Source organism: Anticarsia gemmatalis, chromosome 2 (genome assembly GCF_050436995.1).
Source record: "Anticarsia gemmatalis isolate Benzon Research Colony breed Stoneville strain chromosome 2, ilAntGemm2 primary, whole genome shotgun sequence".
NCBI lineage: Eukaryota > Metazoa > Arthropoda > Insecta > Lepidoptera > Erebidae > Anticarsia > Anticarsia gemmatalis.
The window spans coordinates 12,923,987-12,941,920 of record NC_134746.1 but is presented as its reverse complement, the minus strand read 5'-3'; the positions used below and the strand labels follow the sequence as shown (position 1 = coordinate 12,941,920).

Below are 17,934 nucleotides of genomic sequence, written 5' to 3'. Positions count from 1 at the left end.
TGTTAAGTGCATTTTGCACGCATATCTCAAGTAAAAAGAGAACAGACTTAATTTATGTCTCTATTTTTACGTTTCTATACCCACATGTCGGTCATTAAGGGCGACTCGGAGGCGACTTTTTTATAGCTAAGGTATTTTTTAAACAAGCCGCTGAGAGCCTATTTGACGCTCATTAATTTAGACAAGTATTAATTGATGGCGTTTATGTCGACAATTTAGGTATCGAGAAAAAATTACCCGCCAATTGTAGGCCATTAAAATAATTGGTTGCTGTTGTTGATCTAGCTTCTGATCACGTTTGAAAAATATGTACTTGTAACAACAAAGTTACCGTCATTTTGTCGGTCTATTTCTTTTTAATTTCAGCTCAGATTCGATTGACAGAAATTACTATAAATAGTGGCATGGTCTAGACAACGATTGCGTGAGATAAATAACTTAGTACGTACCGCCCAAGCAACTCCGTTCACTAGATACCCATCTTAAAAATAAACTTTTCGCTTTTAAAACAGCTGTGTGACAATGCAAAAACGAATAAATAGTTTCCTTTGCCGAGCGTAGAGCAGGTACTATTGTATTAATACGATAAACCATTACTAACAAAACAAAATAGAGTTGATGCGAGTATCGGAACGTACTCGGAGAGCGTTTCCAACTACTGGCACAGTGTTGCTTTCATAGTTTCTTATGTGTAATTAAAGTGATTTATTGTGTAGTTTGCTTTGTTTTCCCACACGGATATGAAAGAGAATGGATTTACTTATTTATAGGAACTCTTCCTTCCGTGCCTTCCATGAATATTTAGTTGATTTAGGTATGTCAATTGGTATTTTTTTACAAAAGTTGCTGTCTATTCAGTCAGACTTGTTCACCATAGCGGCAAATATGGGTAAACTAAAGCTTATTAAGTACACATAAAGTCCTTGTTTTTATAGTATAAATAAATATGTTAATTATTCAAGTGCGTTGCTCTGTGTCCGTTAATAAAAGTTATTGTGAGCGACCGAGCGCTTTACACGCTCCATTTAAAACGCTGTGTTATGTGCAAAAAAATCAAATCATCCGTATCGATGCACTTAAGGAATTTATTGTAAATAAAAGTTTTACGTCGATATGTTTTCTTTCTATTATTCAAGATGGATCTTAATAGACTGGGTATAAATAATAAACTTGATATTTTTCGTAAGAAAGCGTAAATGTATTAACCATAGTAAGCTAGAAGCGGTTTATTTGTTTATGGACGGGGCATTATTTTAGTAATAGTTATCAATCTACCCAACTTTAACGATTATGAAGTGACATCGAGGTGAATTCAGGATATCTTTTTCGAAAATGAGATATAAAAATGAAATAAGTGGCGTTTCGGCATTTCAATCAAACCACTAGCATTTAAATGGTTCCACTTAAATAACTAATTGAAACTTACTTATAACTACAGGCTAGGCTACTGAATTATAATTGAATTCCACATATAATAAGATTTTTTTTTTAAACCAGATAAATTATACCTGATGCTGTATCTATGGATTAGCCACTTAGTCGAGTTTGCACTCATTTTCTTTAATTATCGCCAAGCTTACTACATGGCCAGTAATTTCCGTTTCGTTGGTATGTAGGCTTCTTGAGCGTTTTCTTAGAAACTATAATTATAGGCACAAACATGTTCTTACAAAATTATCTATTGGATATAAATGTTATTGCATTTGCCATTTAATTAGAAAAAAATATATGATAGATTTTTTTTTTAAATTAGACTGTTTCATCCCTAGCTTGTATGTGTGCTTTTTTAATCATTGGAGATTCGATTATCAAATGTAATTTTTATAAAGATAGACACAAAAATTCAGAACATTAATAAAAATTGTAGATTTTAAAAAAGTGTAGTATGTATATATGTAGTATTTTTACGAAAGTACAAACTAGTCCAGATTCGTCTAAAAAAATTAGGATTTTGCTCCATAGTACTAAATAGCTAAACGGGTCTTTGCGACAAGAATTTTAAGGGTTACAATACCTTATTTGTTACCCGATGTTTCGACCATAACTTTATTCTGTGTTTAATCGAAGTTATTGATTTATAGAGGCTGTAAGAGCTTACATTGTAGAACAATGATAGTAGATAATGAAAGAATCGAAGGACCTCCGTCGATGGGCTGTAGGCGTGAGAGATATTAATAAGATATTAAAGCTTATAGCAATATTTTACAATGGTATTTTCAGCGTTTTTATTATTATACAACTTTTATGATTTGCAAATATACATTTTTAACGACTTAATTGCACGCTCAAAAAAATATGATATTGAGAAATTGAGACAAATAATAATGATGGCATATTTTTGGATTATAATGTCGACAATTTATATAAATGAAGAATTCGTCGCTACGGACTTTTATCACTTCTAAATATACATTTTTAACTTTGTCATTGCACGTAAGACACGTAACAACTAAAGGACGGCATATTTTTTAATTGTATGCAGTAAACAATTTTATGGGTCAAATACGATTCATAATCATGGAAAAATTAATTAAAAAATAACCTAACCATAAAGACATCAAACGCGGTTTATGGTATAAAACTTGTAGAACACAGTAAGCCGTTATAATTTCCATTTTAGCTCAGATTAGCGTTGATGACATGCGCGTGTAGTCGAGATGTTAATCAGCATCAGTTTGTTACGTAAAATATGTAGGCAAACGGCTTCATAGCGGGGTACAGGGTCAAAATCGTTACCACCGGAGACGAAGTGGAACGAAGGACTAAGAACGAATATTATTATATGATTTTATCATTATTATGTTGGTAAACCTGCAATATAATTGTAATAATTCGCTTTTTGCGTCTGTAAATTTGACTGCTTTGATGGTCCGCGGGTTGGATTCCTGGGTCTGACATAATGCTATTGGTATTTTTCTAATTTATGTCAGATAATTTTTAATAGTAGTCAGGAGTTTGGTAAGATGCCCCATATATGGCAAATCGCCCCTTATTGTTTGAGACTAACATTGTTAATGGCGTAACCCGGGTGTATTTTATACACCTTTGCGAGATATTATGTATGTATGTTTGAACTCCTAAAATTACCCTCTGCCAACGGCCTTCTTTACAGCTATTATTATTTATTCGTATCATGGCATTTTTTCAAAACAATAGTAGGTACTCTCTGTCATAGAATATTGGTTCGTGTGATATCGAAATTACGACAATTTACTTTGCTATTAGAGCTAAATTACCAGTGCCATTGAAGAATAGCATTCATTGATCAAGCCGGCTCTTCCTTGATTAAAGTTTTATTCAAACATTAATTGCTAACATTAGTCTCTCTGAGAAACTCATTAGGTTGGTATTAATAATTTAAATAATATACATATACTAGCGGACCCGACAGACGTTGTCCTGTCTAATAAATTAAAAATGAATTTAAAAATAATTGTCCAGCGGACAAAATTGTGATTATTTATATAAAGATAAGTTTGAATTATATATATAAAGATAAGTAAGTTTAGAAATATGACAATTATAATAAAAACAATCTGGTATTGCTTTTATAGAAAGCGGCATTGCCCTGCCTTATAGTTATTCTGTCTTTTTTTTAAATTAAAGAAATGAGATTATTATACGACCAAGACCTGTAAATTCTGCCATTTCATAAAAATACCTACGGCTTGGGTAAACAAGATTCTGCCAAGACCTAAGGAAAACACAGTAAAACCTTTCTAAATATTCCGCTAAAACGAAACGTGATTTTAAAGCAAGCTTAGAATCCGTTAAGCTTGAACTTCAACAACAATGATATTGTTCAAAGCTACACGCAATTATTGCATACACACCTAACCTTATCAAACGAGTGGCGCTAGTGTCTTCGTGAATCAAGCAATTTTCCCTTAATTGTTTTAGTTCCATGTTTTCGCCACCTGTAGGTGTTATGTTTGTATTTTTGTACCGCAGTCGAGAAGTAGTCTTTGTTACAGTGAAAGCAGGAAGTTATTATGCAAGTATCATTGCCGGTGTAATTACGTATACGTGTTGTAAAACATTAGACTTTTGTCTTTTGTTTATAGACATCTTTTGATATCAGATTGGTGATGATTTGGAAACAATCGTGTTCTTTGAAACATGTTTAATACAGTACTTTACTTCTTTTTGATTCGTGCGAAAATTCGATACTTATTTATTATTAGTCGTATGAAATGCATTATTCTCTGAAGTCGTTTTGACGTTATTTGTTACAGGTTCTGTTAAACTAAATTATTACTTGTTAATTGAGCTCAAAGCTCTCCATATAGAAAATACGCTGTAACCAATTAATATCATAAAGATGAGTTATATCGTTATTTATAAAGAGCAGAACTCGTAATGCTATTCATAGCAAAAGTTTCACGTAATTAGGTCCTTGTTTAAGACTACACTTGCTATGATCGAATGCGAATGCGGTGGGATATAAATGATGGTCCCTTTCAAGTACTATTATTCATTATTCGCATAATACCGAGATATTGAAGATACCCATTCGTATCGAGTCCACTATCGATCATTTTACATCTTGATCACGCCTCCCCACATGTTTTATCGTATTTTCTTTTATTATGAGCATCGAGCTTTTTAAACGTTGCGGTCAAGATGTCTAGAGATTGAGTTGTAAGAACTTCCCGTGCTATTGATGCAAGCAAATAAAAAGTAAAGGCTTTATGGCGGCATTTATATTTACTTTTTCTTTTATTTGTCTTTAGTGAGGAACATGGGGAATTATGTGGAGTTATGTGTGCGAAGAGTACGTTTATTTGTTGTTATTGTACAGAATACAGTTAAATATTTTTATTTGGTTACGGAAAGAATTAACATTATATTTTGCGAAATATCGGTAAGGTCAACGGATTTAAATTTCCTCCCACAACCTACCGACAAACATAACATCTGTAGGTGTAATGTGTAGGCGAACGCTATTAAAATATTATTTTTTCGTTGTAGTGGTTCAGCAACAAAATATGCACTTTAAAATATCAGTCGATATAATCAACTCTATTCCGGCTCGAGAACTTGCGTATCATTTATTCATTGTTTCGCATGTCTCGTTAGTGCTCGTGAAACGAAACGTATCAAGATGGCGTTACGTCAACGCTAACAGCTGAGTGGAATAATGTCAAATTTTTGCGGGCGGACGATTTAGCGAGTCCGATTAGAACACGTCAGTATTTTACATTTATAATACGTGGGAAAAACTGGAATTATCTTCATTTGGATCTTGATACTAATAAATCTTGAATGTAGTGTTCTATTATTTGGATATCGTGTTGTGTTTCGAGAAGAATCCAGGATCGATAAAGGTACTTGCGAACACAACAACTATGTTATAAATAGTAAATAGCTATTATTGAAACAAATTGTGAATTAAACTTTGAAGTTAACCGGTTCTATTATACTATTTCCGTCTTTCCAGTGTTATATCAACATGGGGAATACAAAAAATTACACGATTAGCATTCTAACCGCGCTCGCAATTTTACCTATTTTATTCTGCACTGCTCAATCGCCCGGCATAAACTCTAACATACTAACTCAAACTCAAAGCCTCGGCGACTGTCAGGCGTGTAAATTATTCGTAGAATCGTTTAAAAATGGTTTAGAGCGAACCGCGAGAGGTAAATACGAAGGTGGCGACGCGGCGTGGGAGGAAGAGAAACTAAAGCTCTCGTACAAGCGTAGCGAGATGCGCCTTATTGATATACAAGAAGGCATTTGTAAAGAGGAAAGAAAACATTCAGTTCAATGCCACCATATGGCTGAAAAAGCTGAAGAATACATTGAAACATGGTGGGCACAAGACCCTGATGAATCAGCTGACTTGTACACCTTCATTTGTATAGAGAAAATGCAAGTGTGTTGTCCTAAACACCACTACGGCAAAGACTGTACACCGTGCCCTGGTGACCATGAGAATCTATGCAGTGGCAATGGGAAATGTAGAGGTGACGGGACCAGGAAAGGTAATGGAACGTGTCTCTGTGATATAGGCTATACAGGAGAGAACTGTGATCAGTGTCTGCCTGGGTTTTACATATCCTATAAGGATGATACTAAGATGCTTTGCTCACCGTGCCATCGGTCATGTATGGGAGGTTGTAGAGCTGGTACCCAGAAAGACTGTATGGCATGCAGGCCTGGTTTCGTATTTGACTCTGACGAAGGCTGCTTAGATGTTAATGAATGTGATGATTTATCCCGTTGTACACAGAACCAGTTTTGCATGAATTCAATCGGCTCATACACTTGTATGACTTGTGATAAGTCTTGTGAGACGTGTCATGGCGATGGACCGGATATGTGTCGGAAATGTGCCACAGGATATTCTAAGAAGGGAGAGTTTTGTATAGCTGATAGAGAGGATGAGGATCAATCGGAGAAACTAACTACAACAAGGTAATATAAATTATCTAAAATATTACTTCATTTTTTTTGTTTTCTTTGAATCCGTTTGAGTTGAATGTGACATTATAATCTAAACTAACTTAAAAAGCAAATCCTTATTCTACTTTTGAACCAGTTCCACAGGTTTTAATAGAATTTTAGCCAACAGGATTTGGTGACCGTTTTTAACATAAAAAATAACTTTGTACAACAAGATATGCTTTGTCATGTTTGTTTTTTTTATTTAATATTATTTTTGCTTATGATTTGAATTTCTTACAGAAACGAGGAGTTATAAAGTTGCGTGTTAGATGTGGGCATTATTTTGAATAGGTAAACATTGATTTTACTTTACTGGTGGTGGGGTATATTGAAATTATAAGAATATCTATGTACTTTTAATTATTGGGATATTTATTATGCACTAGCGGTCGCCCGCGGCTCCGCCCGCGTGGAGGTCGGTGAAATTTTCCCTGAATTTTGTTTGCTACAAACCTCACGGAGCCCGAGACCTTTCCAACGAATGCAAAACCGTGGCAATCGGTTAGTGCGTTCTGGAGTTATAGCGTCAGGAAGGAAAACCCGACTTATTTTTATATTATAGATATAATGAATAGTATATGTCAATCTAATTTAATATATATTTATTGGTTATCTGATTACTGATTAGTATCCTGTAAAGAAAAAAAAGTTTTAATTAGTATATTTTGACTCTATATTATATTTTTACAATAATTCAATTTATCTATTGGGATTTATAACTATAGATTCTATGGTGTAGAATTTTAAACATATTTTATATATTTTGCGTAAATTTACGAATTTAAATCTATTTAAAACTGGTATTTTAAGCAGACATCAAGTTTTAAATGGTTTCTCATTAATATTCATACATCTCATCTTATTGCTATAAATAAGCAGGTTCATGGGTAAATCTATACATTTGGCATTTTATTTATTTCGTATTTTTGTTTGTTTTGATGATATTAAGTTGACCCTGTAGAATCAAAGGTAGTTGACAACACATTAGACTTACTTATTTATTGGTATTTTTGAAAATTGTTCATACAGGATTTATCTTAAAACTGCTAAGACAGTAATATTATACTTATAACTAACTTCTGCATTTTTATGTATGTGTTTGACATTTAAATATTTACCTATATAAATATTAACCAATGTTTAAGTAATCCATCATTTGCTTAAACTACAATTACTTAAACTACTAACATAAATAAAAGTATATAATTGGATTTATATCACTAAACTATCATAACTACGTATTATTTATTTTCGGGTCTTAAATACGACTAACACAAAACGACTAACCAAATTACTCTCTTCCATAGGTACATGACATACGTCGGTCTTCTGATCGCAACCGGCATTCTACTTCCCAAGTCTACCTCATTGGGCGGCCTTGTAGGAGCCATGGTACTGGCCTACATCATAGGAGCGGAATACTATTGCATGATTAACGGTCACACAGGCCTTGTCAACTTGAAGGAGTTCGATCTGATGCAAATGTTCCATACTTAGATGAATTTTTAATACAATTTTAATAAAATTAAGTAATTTATTGTATTCATAAGCAGCAATTGTTTGACTAGTGACGGTCAGTCTGTTTTTTATCGTTATTTTTTGTTGTCATTTTGTAATTAGACTAGTCGTTCACTAGCCAAGGAGTTGTATTAGACTATTGGTCTTAATCGTGGAGATTGTTAGTGTTAAGTAAATTTCAGGGATTTAATTAATTATTTTAGTTAATTTGATGTAAATATGTTGATTCGTGGTCATACTGTGTATTACTAGTTTCAAAGGTTTAGTTCAAAGTTGTATTATTTTTAATGCATTTATGAAATTACTTGTAAAATTTTAATAGCAGAGGTTTTGTTATCGTGTCGTCTCTTTCACTCGTAGCTAATTTAGAAAAGATACGACTGAGAAGACACGAGAGGTACTGTTATCAAAACTTTATAACTAAGTTGTTTTTTTACGATTATTGAATAATAAAACAGTTAATTTATAAATTTTGTTCGTTTTATTCCTACCTAGTAAAGCTGTGCGAAATCTGCATCGGAATCGGAACTTACAGACCGTAAGGATTTGTTCCTCTTTATAAACTTCTGTAATATGGTACTGCGTCCAATGGATTTGTATTTCGGCACCAGTGACAGTTAAGCTACAAAATTACGCTCCTTTTTCGATGCAGTGGACGCGTAGCATTATTCTTGTTTGTATATAACTACCATAACTATCATTTGAATGCTTGAAGTAGGTACGAGGAAACATGATGGCTGGAAATGTATGTAAACAAGACAATCTAATTTCAATTAGTTACATGACAAGAAAATAATATATTCAAGATAACTTTATATTTACGTAAATATAAATATTTTCATGTTTACGTCAATGTTTATTATTGAAAGTATGAGCCATGTCGAAATTAGTCATATTGTTCTAATACGTGGCTAATATTTCCTTGTATAGGACACGTTTTCTAACACCTCTCGTCTCATAATAAGTTTCTGGGTGTCGAACACGTGACAAAAAGTACGTACTGATCTTACAAGTTATTGGATGTAAGTAAATAGAGAAACTAAACGTTGTCGGTTTTTATTTAGACTTTAGTATGCGATGTTTTCTGTGTACGAGTGTCCGTGGTGTCAAGCTGACCGCTATGCTGCTTAAGACGAGGACACGGAGTTTAGTAGCAAAATGCAGGTACAATGTACATAGGTACATACAAATCATCACACTTGTTATATAGGAAGATTTAGGCAGATGTGTGTAAAATATAGCCGCGTTTCGCGTTTTACCAATTTAGCTATGGGGCGAGTCTGTGCCATTATACCGGTCACGTTACCAAACTCTGGGCTACTAATTAGAAAGTATTCATATACGAACTAGAAAGAGCATTAGCACTTAGCCCATTCCGCGAATCAAACAAAAGACCTCAAGATCAACAGTCGTAATCTCTACCGCTCAAACTACAGGCGCAGCTTGTCTAAGTGCAGTAAATATTAAAATTCAATAAGATTTTTAACAATTCACTTCCAAACAGCTAGTCTTGAAGTCTAACCTTTAACCAACATCTCATATTTGGCATCTTATACAACAATACACACGTAATGCATGTAATATTGGGCGCAAATGTCGCCGCGGGACATTTACATACAGTCACGGCTGTCAATACACGATTATGTGGCGACCGTGACACGATTTTTATGTTCTATGGATGTTTTTATGAGTTGAGTCATGAGGTACGGGCGGAATGGAATCCTTGCTAGATATTTTTAGTATTATGAGTATTATCTTTTGTTAAAAGGAAAACTATGCTTCTTACTTGTATCTCTAGAGTTCATTTAAAGGGAAAAAATTGTGGTACCTAAATATTGGTCGATAAATTATAAATAGTTAAGTATACCTAATCAGCTGCGAATTATGATGTATTAAAAACATATTTCTTAAGTGAAAATAAAATCAATCCGCTATAGTCATTTTCATCACACAAGGAACCTTTATAGATAAGTACTTTAAGAGCTTAACGCTCGCACTGATTTTTTTTTTTCTAAAAGATAATTATTTCATTCCGCTTGTCTCTTATAACTTACTTGCAAGCCGTCAATCACAGCCCACAGCGGTTATGTAAAGCTAAGTACCTGCTATTAGTCGCCAGTAACGTTGAAAGTGGAACTGATACGACACCACTACCTACTACATACTACCTACTAGCTATGTACTTCCACATTCTTCATGTACTCGTGTGCATTTCAAAATGGTTTGCGTATGTTGATGACGTATTTTGCCTTTATTTATTAGGAGATAGGGGTTAGTAAAATTTATGTACTCGGCAATAGCTCATTGAAACGACTATGACTGTTGAGAGAGTTGTTTTTTAAAACAATGAAGATAGCATGCCCAAAAATATTGATAGTGTCATCTTATTACTTAACTCTTATCTTAAGAATAATAACAATAATAAATAATAACAGAAGAAATATCCATGGTGTAGGCCAATTTTACAACAGTTCATTACCAAGAATCGGAATAATGCGCGAATTTCGGTTTAAAATTCTTACCACATATTCTTGAGTAGTTATACTAACAATTTATGCAATAAAAAAAGTAGTTTTTTTATCAGTCTAAACTAATTTCTGTCCTTAAAATGCTGAAATATCCATCCGAACACAAAAATCACAGCAGTAGGTATAGTCAAAAATCTGATTAATTCTCTCAACTTGGTGAAACTGTAGCAGTTACTATTTATCTACTTTCTAGATGTTATTACGTAGGTATATTCCTACCGTTCTATTTACGTGATGCGCGTAAGTCGCTGGTACAGTCATGTTAGTTCAACAAGAACTCGTTTAGCTAGTTTCGCTTCCGTGAACATCCTGCTTTAAGTGGACATTTAGCGAGATGCAGTTTGTTTTGTTTCTTGTTACAAACTAATGGATATTAGCTCACTAGATCGTTGAATGTGATTGTTTTAGACAGTCAGATTGCTTGTTTGAATGACAGTTTGCGGTTTGAGTTAAATGTTTTCCAGGGTAAGTGTAAATGTTAATTTTACGCACGTTTTTGTATTAAACATAAGACCATGTGCCATATTCTATTGAAATTTCTAAAGTAATGTGTGCAAGGTTCTCGGCTGATTGACGCATAGAAAATTCAGAATTTAGAAATTAAGTGACCCACAGACTTGTACAGTTGATGGTTGTCTGTTTGATACTGCTACTTTATTTTCGGAGTATTCAGAATTGTAAATTATAATCTAGAAGCAATTCGTGCATAGGTACCTCACAACTAAGTTGTTGGAATATAAGAACCACTTATTCTAATTTCTTATGTCTTTGATCTTTTCTACCACTCTTTACTTGTATAGACTTCAATAACTTTAAATATTTTTGGTTCCTGGAAGTAACCCTAATCCTAGTCACAGCATCAGGCATCATTAGATTTAACATAGGATGCTATCATATCTAAAACTGGTTGCTAGATAGATAAAGGCTCAAAATATAGGGTCAAAACCGGGTATTGAACTTTAGCAGTAAAATTAGCGTTATATGGCCATTAAGACTGAGGACAGTTTCCACACGTAGCTGCGTAGTTAGTACTTCATAACTCGTTTGTGGTTGTGACAACGTGATTCAGAGCAAAACGGTGCGCAAGCGTGTGTGATGTGTGACGTAAACCGACATATTATCGATCTATCAACACCAGAGACGGTTTTTGCAAGAGTATTAGATACTTCATTATGGAAAGAGATTGGAAAACGATATTCTAGGTTTATAATAGCTTGTTTTTATTGTGTTGTGATTACAAGAGTGCTTGCAAATGCGAGCTTTCCTAATCCTAATGCTCCATTCGTCCAGTAGCCGAACACCCTATTAGTAGGTAATCACTTGCAATTGATCTTAACATCGCAAGGAAACAATCCAAATTGCAACTACCTCTCCACACGTATTCGCTTAGACAAACAATTAGACTGTTGGAACTTGTCCAACAGTCGAGTGTAGAGTTACAGTGTAATTACTAAGGTGGTCTAAAATCCATGCCTATCATCGGTAGTCCTGTTTTTGACTCACGTATACTTTACTAACTTTAGACCTTCTGCTTTTTGATCTCGGTAAAAATGTTTGTGAGTTTTTTTTAAAGCATCTGCTTCAAAAGTTGCAAAGAAAACAGAATCTTTTTCAATCTAACTTGATGTCAATTAGATTGGCAGATAAGATAGCTAATTACACCAGTCTATTTAGCGCCGTTCCTTTTCACGGATTCGTTCAGGCTGTTTCTAAGCCTTAATAGACCAATTAATTGTTAGTTAAATATTTGTTTTACTTGTATTTTATCTACAATCAAATGGAGTAAATCCGGTTTTATTTAATTGGCATTATTTCGTCAGTTGAGACGGGAAGCGGGTGTAAAAAATATATAAACAGTTAATATGATAGGTTATATTTCCGTAGAAATACTTCTTATGTAGTCTCCGTTATGTAAATTTTTATTTTGTTGTTACTATGTTTGTTTGTGTGGTTTGACAAGGTTTATCCATTTAAACGTTGTAGGATGTATTATTCGTCATTATTTTTTTTTTATAGAAGTTTGCCGAATTGGCTTTGACAATGGTAGAGTCTGAATTCGCACGTATTTCTAACTAAATATGTATTTTTCAAAGTATGTTCAAACTGAAACATACATGATTAAAATTTTAATTTCTATACCTGTAAAATCTTACAAATGCTTAATTACACCATGCATAATTTTTAAGATCAATAGCATTAATTCAAGCAATCATTGAAGTACGCACTTCATTGATTAAAATTTTCGTTGATTAAACCGAGTTAAAATCGCTTAATCTGCAGGATGCTGTAATATTGTTCAGTAAAATCCCGACTCAAACGCCAAACCATTATGTAAATTAAAAAGTAATGTTTCCGAAAACTTTTACTCGTGAAACATGATTCACTTTTATCAAGCCATAAAGTGAAGTAAAGTCTATAATCACACGCGATCAAGAACATTAAAAACGTATCTACTGTCGATGAGACTTTGAAACCCGGAGAAAGGTGCATACAGATTATAAAAACAATTTTTAAAACAATGGCGAAGGAAAGTAATGCATAATTCCTATTGTGCGCTATGTCGTGTGAGAATCGAGTTTCATAACGTTATAAAAAAATAACAGTTTTGTTGTAATTAATTGCTTGTGTTACGTTTGCTTTTAAGGTGATTTTTGATAAAATATGCTTTTAGTAATGTCATTATGTCGGTTATGAAATGAAATGTCATTGTGACGGTGTAACGGAAGTTTTTAATAAGATAAGGTATTTTACTTCACAAGTTAGGTACTTGTATCTTATCTAAGAAAGAAGAAAAGCTTTTTAATAACTTTGCTGTATTCTGCAATCAAGTACCTATTATCAAACACAATGACTTTACAGTAGGAATGTTATGAAGCTTCTTAACCGTGAACGAAGAATTCCCACGAACTTACATAAAAATTTATCAGTAACCTTAACCATAAATCTTTGTAAAAGCTTCAATTCTGAAATCTCGGAGAGTCTAAAACTTATTAGATTTTCACTTAAACAAAACTTTAAAATCTAATACCCATATTTTATAAGTATTGCTAAAAGCTTACCAAGTACTAACAATAAGTCTATACTATAATTATGCCGATCACAGGACAAACAATCCAGCTAATAAGTCAAGTCACACACACACTCTCGACTAGGCGCAGTTATGTGTGTGCATAAACGTGATGCATATTTGTTTTCTCTAGCCACGCGTTACGTGCAAGAGAAAAGACAGTTAACACTAGGGCTGGCGAGTAATCTAATTAATAAGAATCTGTAAGTATTCAATTTATCAACAACTGCAGTTTCTATGGATTTTTTAATGTATTTATTAAGTAAATTTCTGGAATAGCTATTTTGGAGGCATTTGAAATATTAGTAAGACTTTAATTAATGTATAATTTATGATTCAACAAGGTAAATTCAATAGGCCCATCTGGTTTTCATTTCAGTACCTACTGTACAAAAATACTTTACAATTCATTTGTTTTGTATTCATAACTTCCTGCTTTTCAGAAGAAAAATGTACGTTGACTTGAGATAATTTGACAAAATGTTGCGGTTTCAAATATTTCCTGTTATAACACAAATCTTAGAAAACCGACGTTATGAGCCACATACATTTCAGAGCAAAACACCAAAGTAAAGGAAAAAAAGAAAGCATTAGGTACAAAATAATGATCATCAAGTCACCTCCAAATCTGTCAGCCCTACCACTCACACATGCAAAGCCATACCTTCACGTATACAATTCTCAAGGGCCTCAGTACTAACGAAGGCGTTCAATTATATATTATTACAGGCTGATAGTGTGCCGTACCGTTGCCAAAGCCTAGCCGATTGTCTACAATAAGACATACGATTCGTAGAAAGGCGAGCTTGAAGGACGGTTTTCGAAAGGGATTTTAGTCATATTTATTTTGTTAATGTAAGTTTATAGCCAGTTGTACTTATTAATAGGCCGGTAATATACTGCCTGTGAAATAAACAGTCTAGAAAAGCATTTTTATGTAGGTGAATAAGTAATTTTAGGAGAGAACAGTCGACGGCTTGATCTCTCGGGTAATTTATAACTTGCATCTAGAATTCTGTATCGATAGCGATGAGTATAAAACTACACCTAAACGTATATTGGTTGTTTTGTAATTTGTATAAAAACACGTGGTTATAATTTCTTCGTGCAAACGAAAAATGTACCTAGCACTTACTAAGCTACTATATTCTAGACACTATTTCTCTTTCGGAAGACTTCAAACGTTTCAATCTACTTTAATAATAATTAAACAATTCATCTTAGACACTTTACTTAAAAATTAATCACCAAACTAAATCAAACTCCAAAAATATCAAACTAAACAGTTTAACTCGAAAAAAAACAAGTCATCGACTCATTCATTAAGAAATAGTTGGCATTACGTCCAAAAAGGTTGTATATAACGACACAAGCCGAATACAGCACTCGTCCTTCCATATTGATGGCTATTAGCTATTAGTCAGAGCGCGTGGGCGAATGACATTACTGAACACGGAATTGAACGACTGGCTTTTGAAATTATAGGATTAATATGGCTTAAATGTAGAGGCGAAGAAATAATGATTCAATTTATGATTATAGTGGAGGAGAAATTTTAAGGCAAGCATTAATGATAGTTTCGAAAAGTAAAGAGGATGGAGAAATGTTTATTTGGCAATCACGCACTAAACGGTTAAATGAATCTAAGTAAAATGTGACAATAATATAGTTTACGATCTGAATTACCAGAATCTATGTGATTTGTTAAGAAAAAATGGATAGAATTTTGGACTCACAGAGTGCTAGTCTTTTAATCATATTCAATTTTATATCTCCAAAAATCTTTCTTCGAAACTGCGAGCTGACCCAAGCGGGTATTAAAAATACTTATGATAAATGATCAGTCTTGAGGGTTTTTTTAAGTTTCCGCTAATGAACGGCAAAAAACATTAGGATTCTTACGAGAGCCTGAATTTTATGAGTTCAAGTTTAATCTCTTTGGGGCACCGACACCAAATCCTGACATCATTTCTAAATTCGTTCTGGAAAGCAGTTCAACGTAGCTAAATATATATTTAAGTTCGTAAGGGGCACCAGTCTTATGTCTGTGTAGATGAGATGTGCCCTTTTCGAATTGGCGATTTCGTTTGAGATGAGGTGATGTCATTCCGTTTTTGGGCTTTTATATTGCGTCATAAGTAAGGTGATATCGTTCGAAATTGAGTACAAATGTGAGTTTTAAATATGAAAAGTGATTATTTACATTATCTTTCTCGAAATCGTGATAAAATGCATTTGAATTACTTCTCGTGTTATAAAAACGAGACTTAGGCCGACAACCGAAAAAGCCGGACTCAAGGCCTAACTCCTCTCTCATTCGGGAGGAGACCATTGCCCAGCAGCGGGGCAGTCACTGTTTTAAAAGTCTAAAGCCGACTAAAATCAGTGTAAAATCTGACTAGCAAATGTTCCTTAACATCATGTCAATTTCTAAGAAAGTAAACAATAAAAAAAATCAATAAACGTATGATACAATAAAAAAATTCAATTCAAATAACACCTGCAATAAAATTACGGCATCGTTTCACAAAAAAAAATAATCACGCAATCTCAAAAGCCTTTGGAACTAAAACCTCAGTCGATCACCTACTGATTATACTTTCAAACAACATCTTATAACAACCTCTTGTTGAAAAAACAAAACCACATTTCAAGGCCACTCGGCCACTTTCAATTTCAAAATAACCTTTTCATATGATGAAGAGCTAACAATATCGCTTGCACACGTTCCATCGCTTCTTCAGTACCTAACGTGCAATGTATACCTGTCAAAAATCACGCGATGGTTATCGTTTTTTGAAATTCTTTCGCGGTAAACCCGAGTTTACATTGTTCGAAACCTGCTGCTAAAAGTCAAAAGAGTCACATTGGCAGGTCCTTCGTGTGTCTGGGAAACGAACGTCCTAAAAAAAGTTTGGTTTTTACCTTAGCAATGACTGGGATAACCATGTGAAGTGAGTATTTTGGGATATTTTCAAGGTTATCTAATTGGCTAGTTTTAAAGTTGTGATTTTTATTATTTTTGTGTTAGTTTCGGTCTTTAGCTTCATACATACCTGTAATATTATTTTGCGCAGACTTGTGGTCGGTTATGGCAATGTCGAATAATATGCAGGAAAAAACCTTTGCAAAGTAGGTAGCTTGATTGTTTTCTTGAAGGCTTGTAGAGTCCCCAACCCGCAATTGGCCAGCTTGATAGACTAGAGGCTCAAGTAGCTCAAGTTATTTTTTAGAATAAAGTAGTTACTAGTGGTAAAAAGTTAGTACTCTAGTATAAATTAGTTTAAGGATCCTTTTGAGAGTTTCAAGAAGCCACGACTCGATTGGCAATCAAATAACCTTTAGCCCGTCTTCATAATATAATAGTGATTGCGATGATCAGTAAAACAGGCTTTTACAAAATTATCTTTAAATACTTCCTTAATCTGCTAAAATCTAAGTTGACCTGTTTAATAACAAGGCATAACAATTAATAACAAAAAACTAAACGACAAGCTGGCTATAAAACGTTTAAATTCTAATATAGGTAAAAAATATGCAGGAATTCAAAAATGTCTTAAAAAAGTATGTTATGTGCAGTATAAAGGGCATTAAAAACGCTAAATCTAGAATCTATGTCTTTCAAGACGAAATTGAATGATCTGCAATTTTATTTTTAAGAACTATGTAACGATTTTGTACTATTTTTAACAGCACGACTTTAATTAGGACGTGTTTATTTGTGTCACAATATATTCCCGCCAAAATCATTCAATATCATAGCCGAAAGAAATCCTCAGGAACTGATAAAAAATCTATGAGACATGTGCCCTTTTCAAGTGTCACTTGAAATTGTAAAATATAAAGTAGGTTGGTTGTACTTTAATGTAAATAGTTGCACAATCCCAAGGCACTCGTAACAGATGGTGACCCTATTCTGAAGGATTGTTATTAAGTACCGGCTTGTTAGGTGTGTACAGTCACGGGCGTTTTTAAACTTTGTATATTATCAAATTTAACTCAAAATCATAACTTTTAATCGCGTTGCATGAATACGAACATATTGAACATGCATTTTACTCAGGGTTGCTAACGTTTTGGTGCAAGTTACATTGGCCGTGGTTAGTGGACACGTCATGTGAAATGTAGTCATATAGCATTTCTTGTGAAAATTGAAGATTATAATTATCAATAGAATTATGTGTTGTACAAGCAATTTTATCAACCCGCTACTGCTAATTTCCCTGCCAATCTATTTCAACGATTCGATTGAACCTATAATCATTTGCTTGTAGGTTTGAAAACAGCTATTACTTTAACTTCCATTTATATAAAACTTTGAGTACTAGAGACTCCAAATCAATGCTATAAATTTTATTAACAGTGCTTTAT

General features: G+C 33.6%; 2 protein-coding genes across 4 annotated transcripts in view; both read left to right on the top strand.

Annotated features, from left to right (window-relative positions):
• Positions 1-17,934, top strand: part of pot (zona pellucida domain protein papillote) — an 85,671-nt gene that overhangs the window by 7,931 nt on the left and 59,806 nt on the right. The window lies entirely within an intron of this gene.
• LOC142985124 (cysteine-rich with EGF-like domain protein 2) lies at positions 5,099-8,439 on the top strand. Of its 2 annotated transcripts, XM_076133111.1 has the most exons (4): positions 5,099-5,327; positions 5,441-6,420; positions 6,691-6,741; positions 7,758-7,893. In XM_076133111.1, exons 2-3 carry the CDS (start codon positions 5,453-5,455, stop codon positions 6,704-6,706), a joined length of 984 nt encoding a protein of 327 aa, XP_075989226.1. In that variant the 5' UTR covers positions 5,099-5,327; positions 5,441-5,452; the 3' UTR covers positions 6,707-6,741; positions 7,758-7,893. The 2 variants fall into 2 exon arrangements, with proteins under 2 accessions (XP_075989226.1, XP_075989219.1); XM_076133104.1 differs by lacking the exon at positions 6,691-6,741 and having other exon boundaries at positions 7,758-8,439.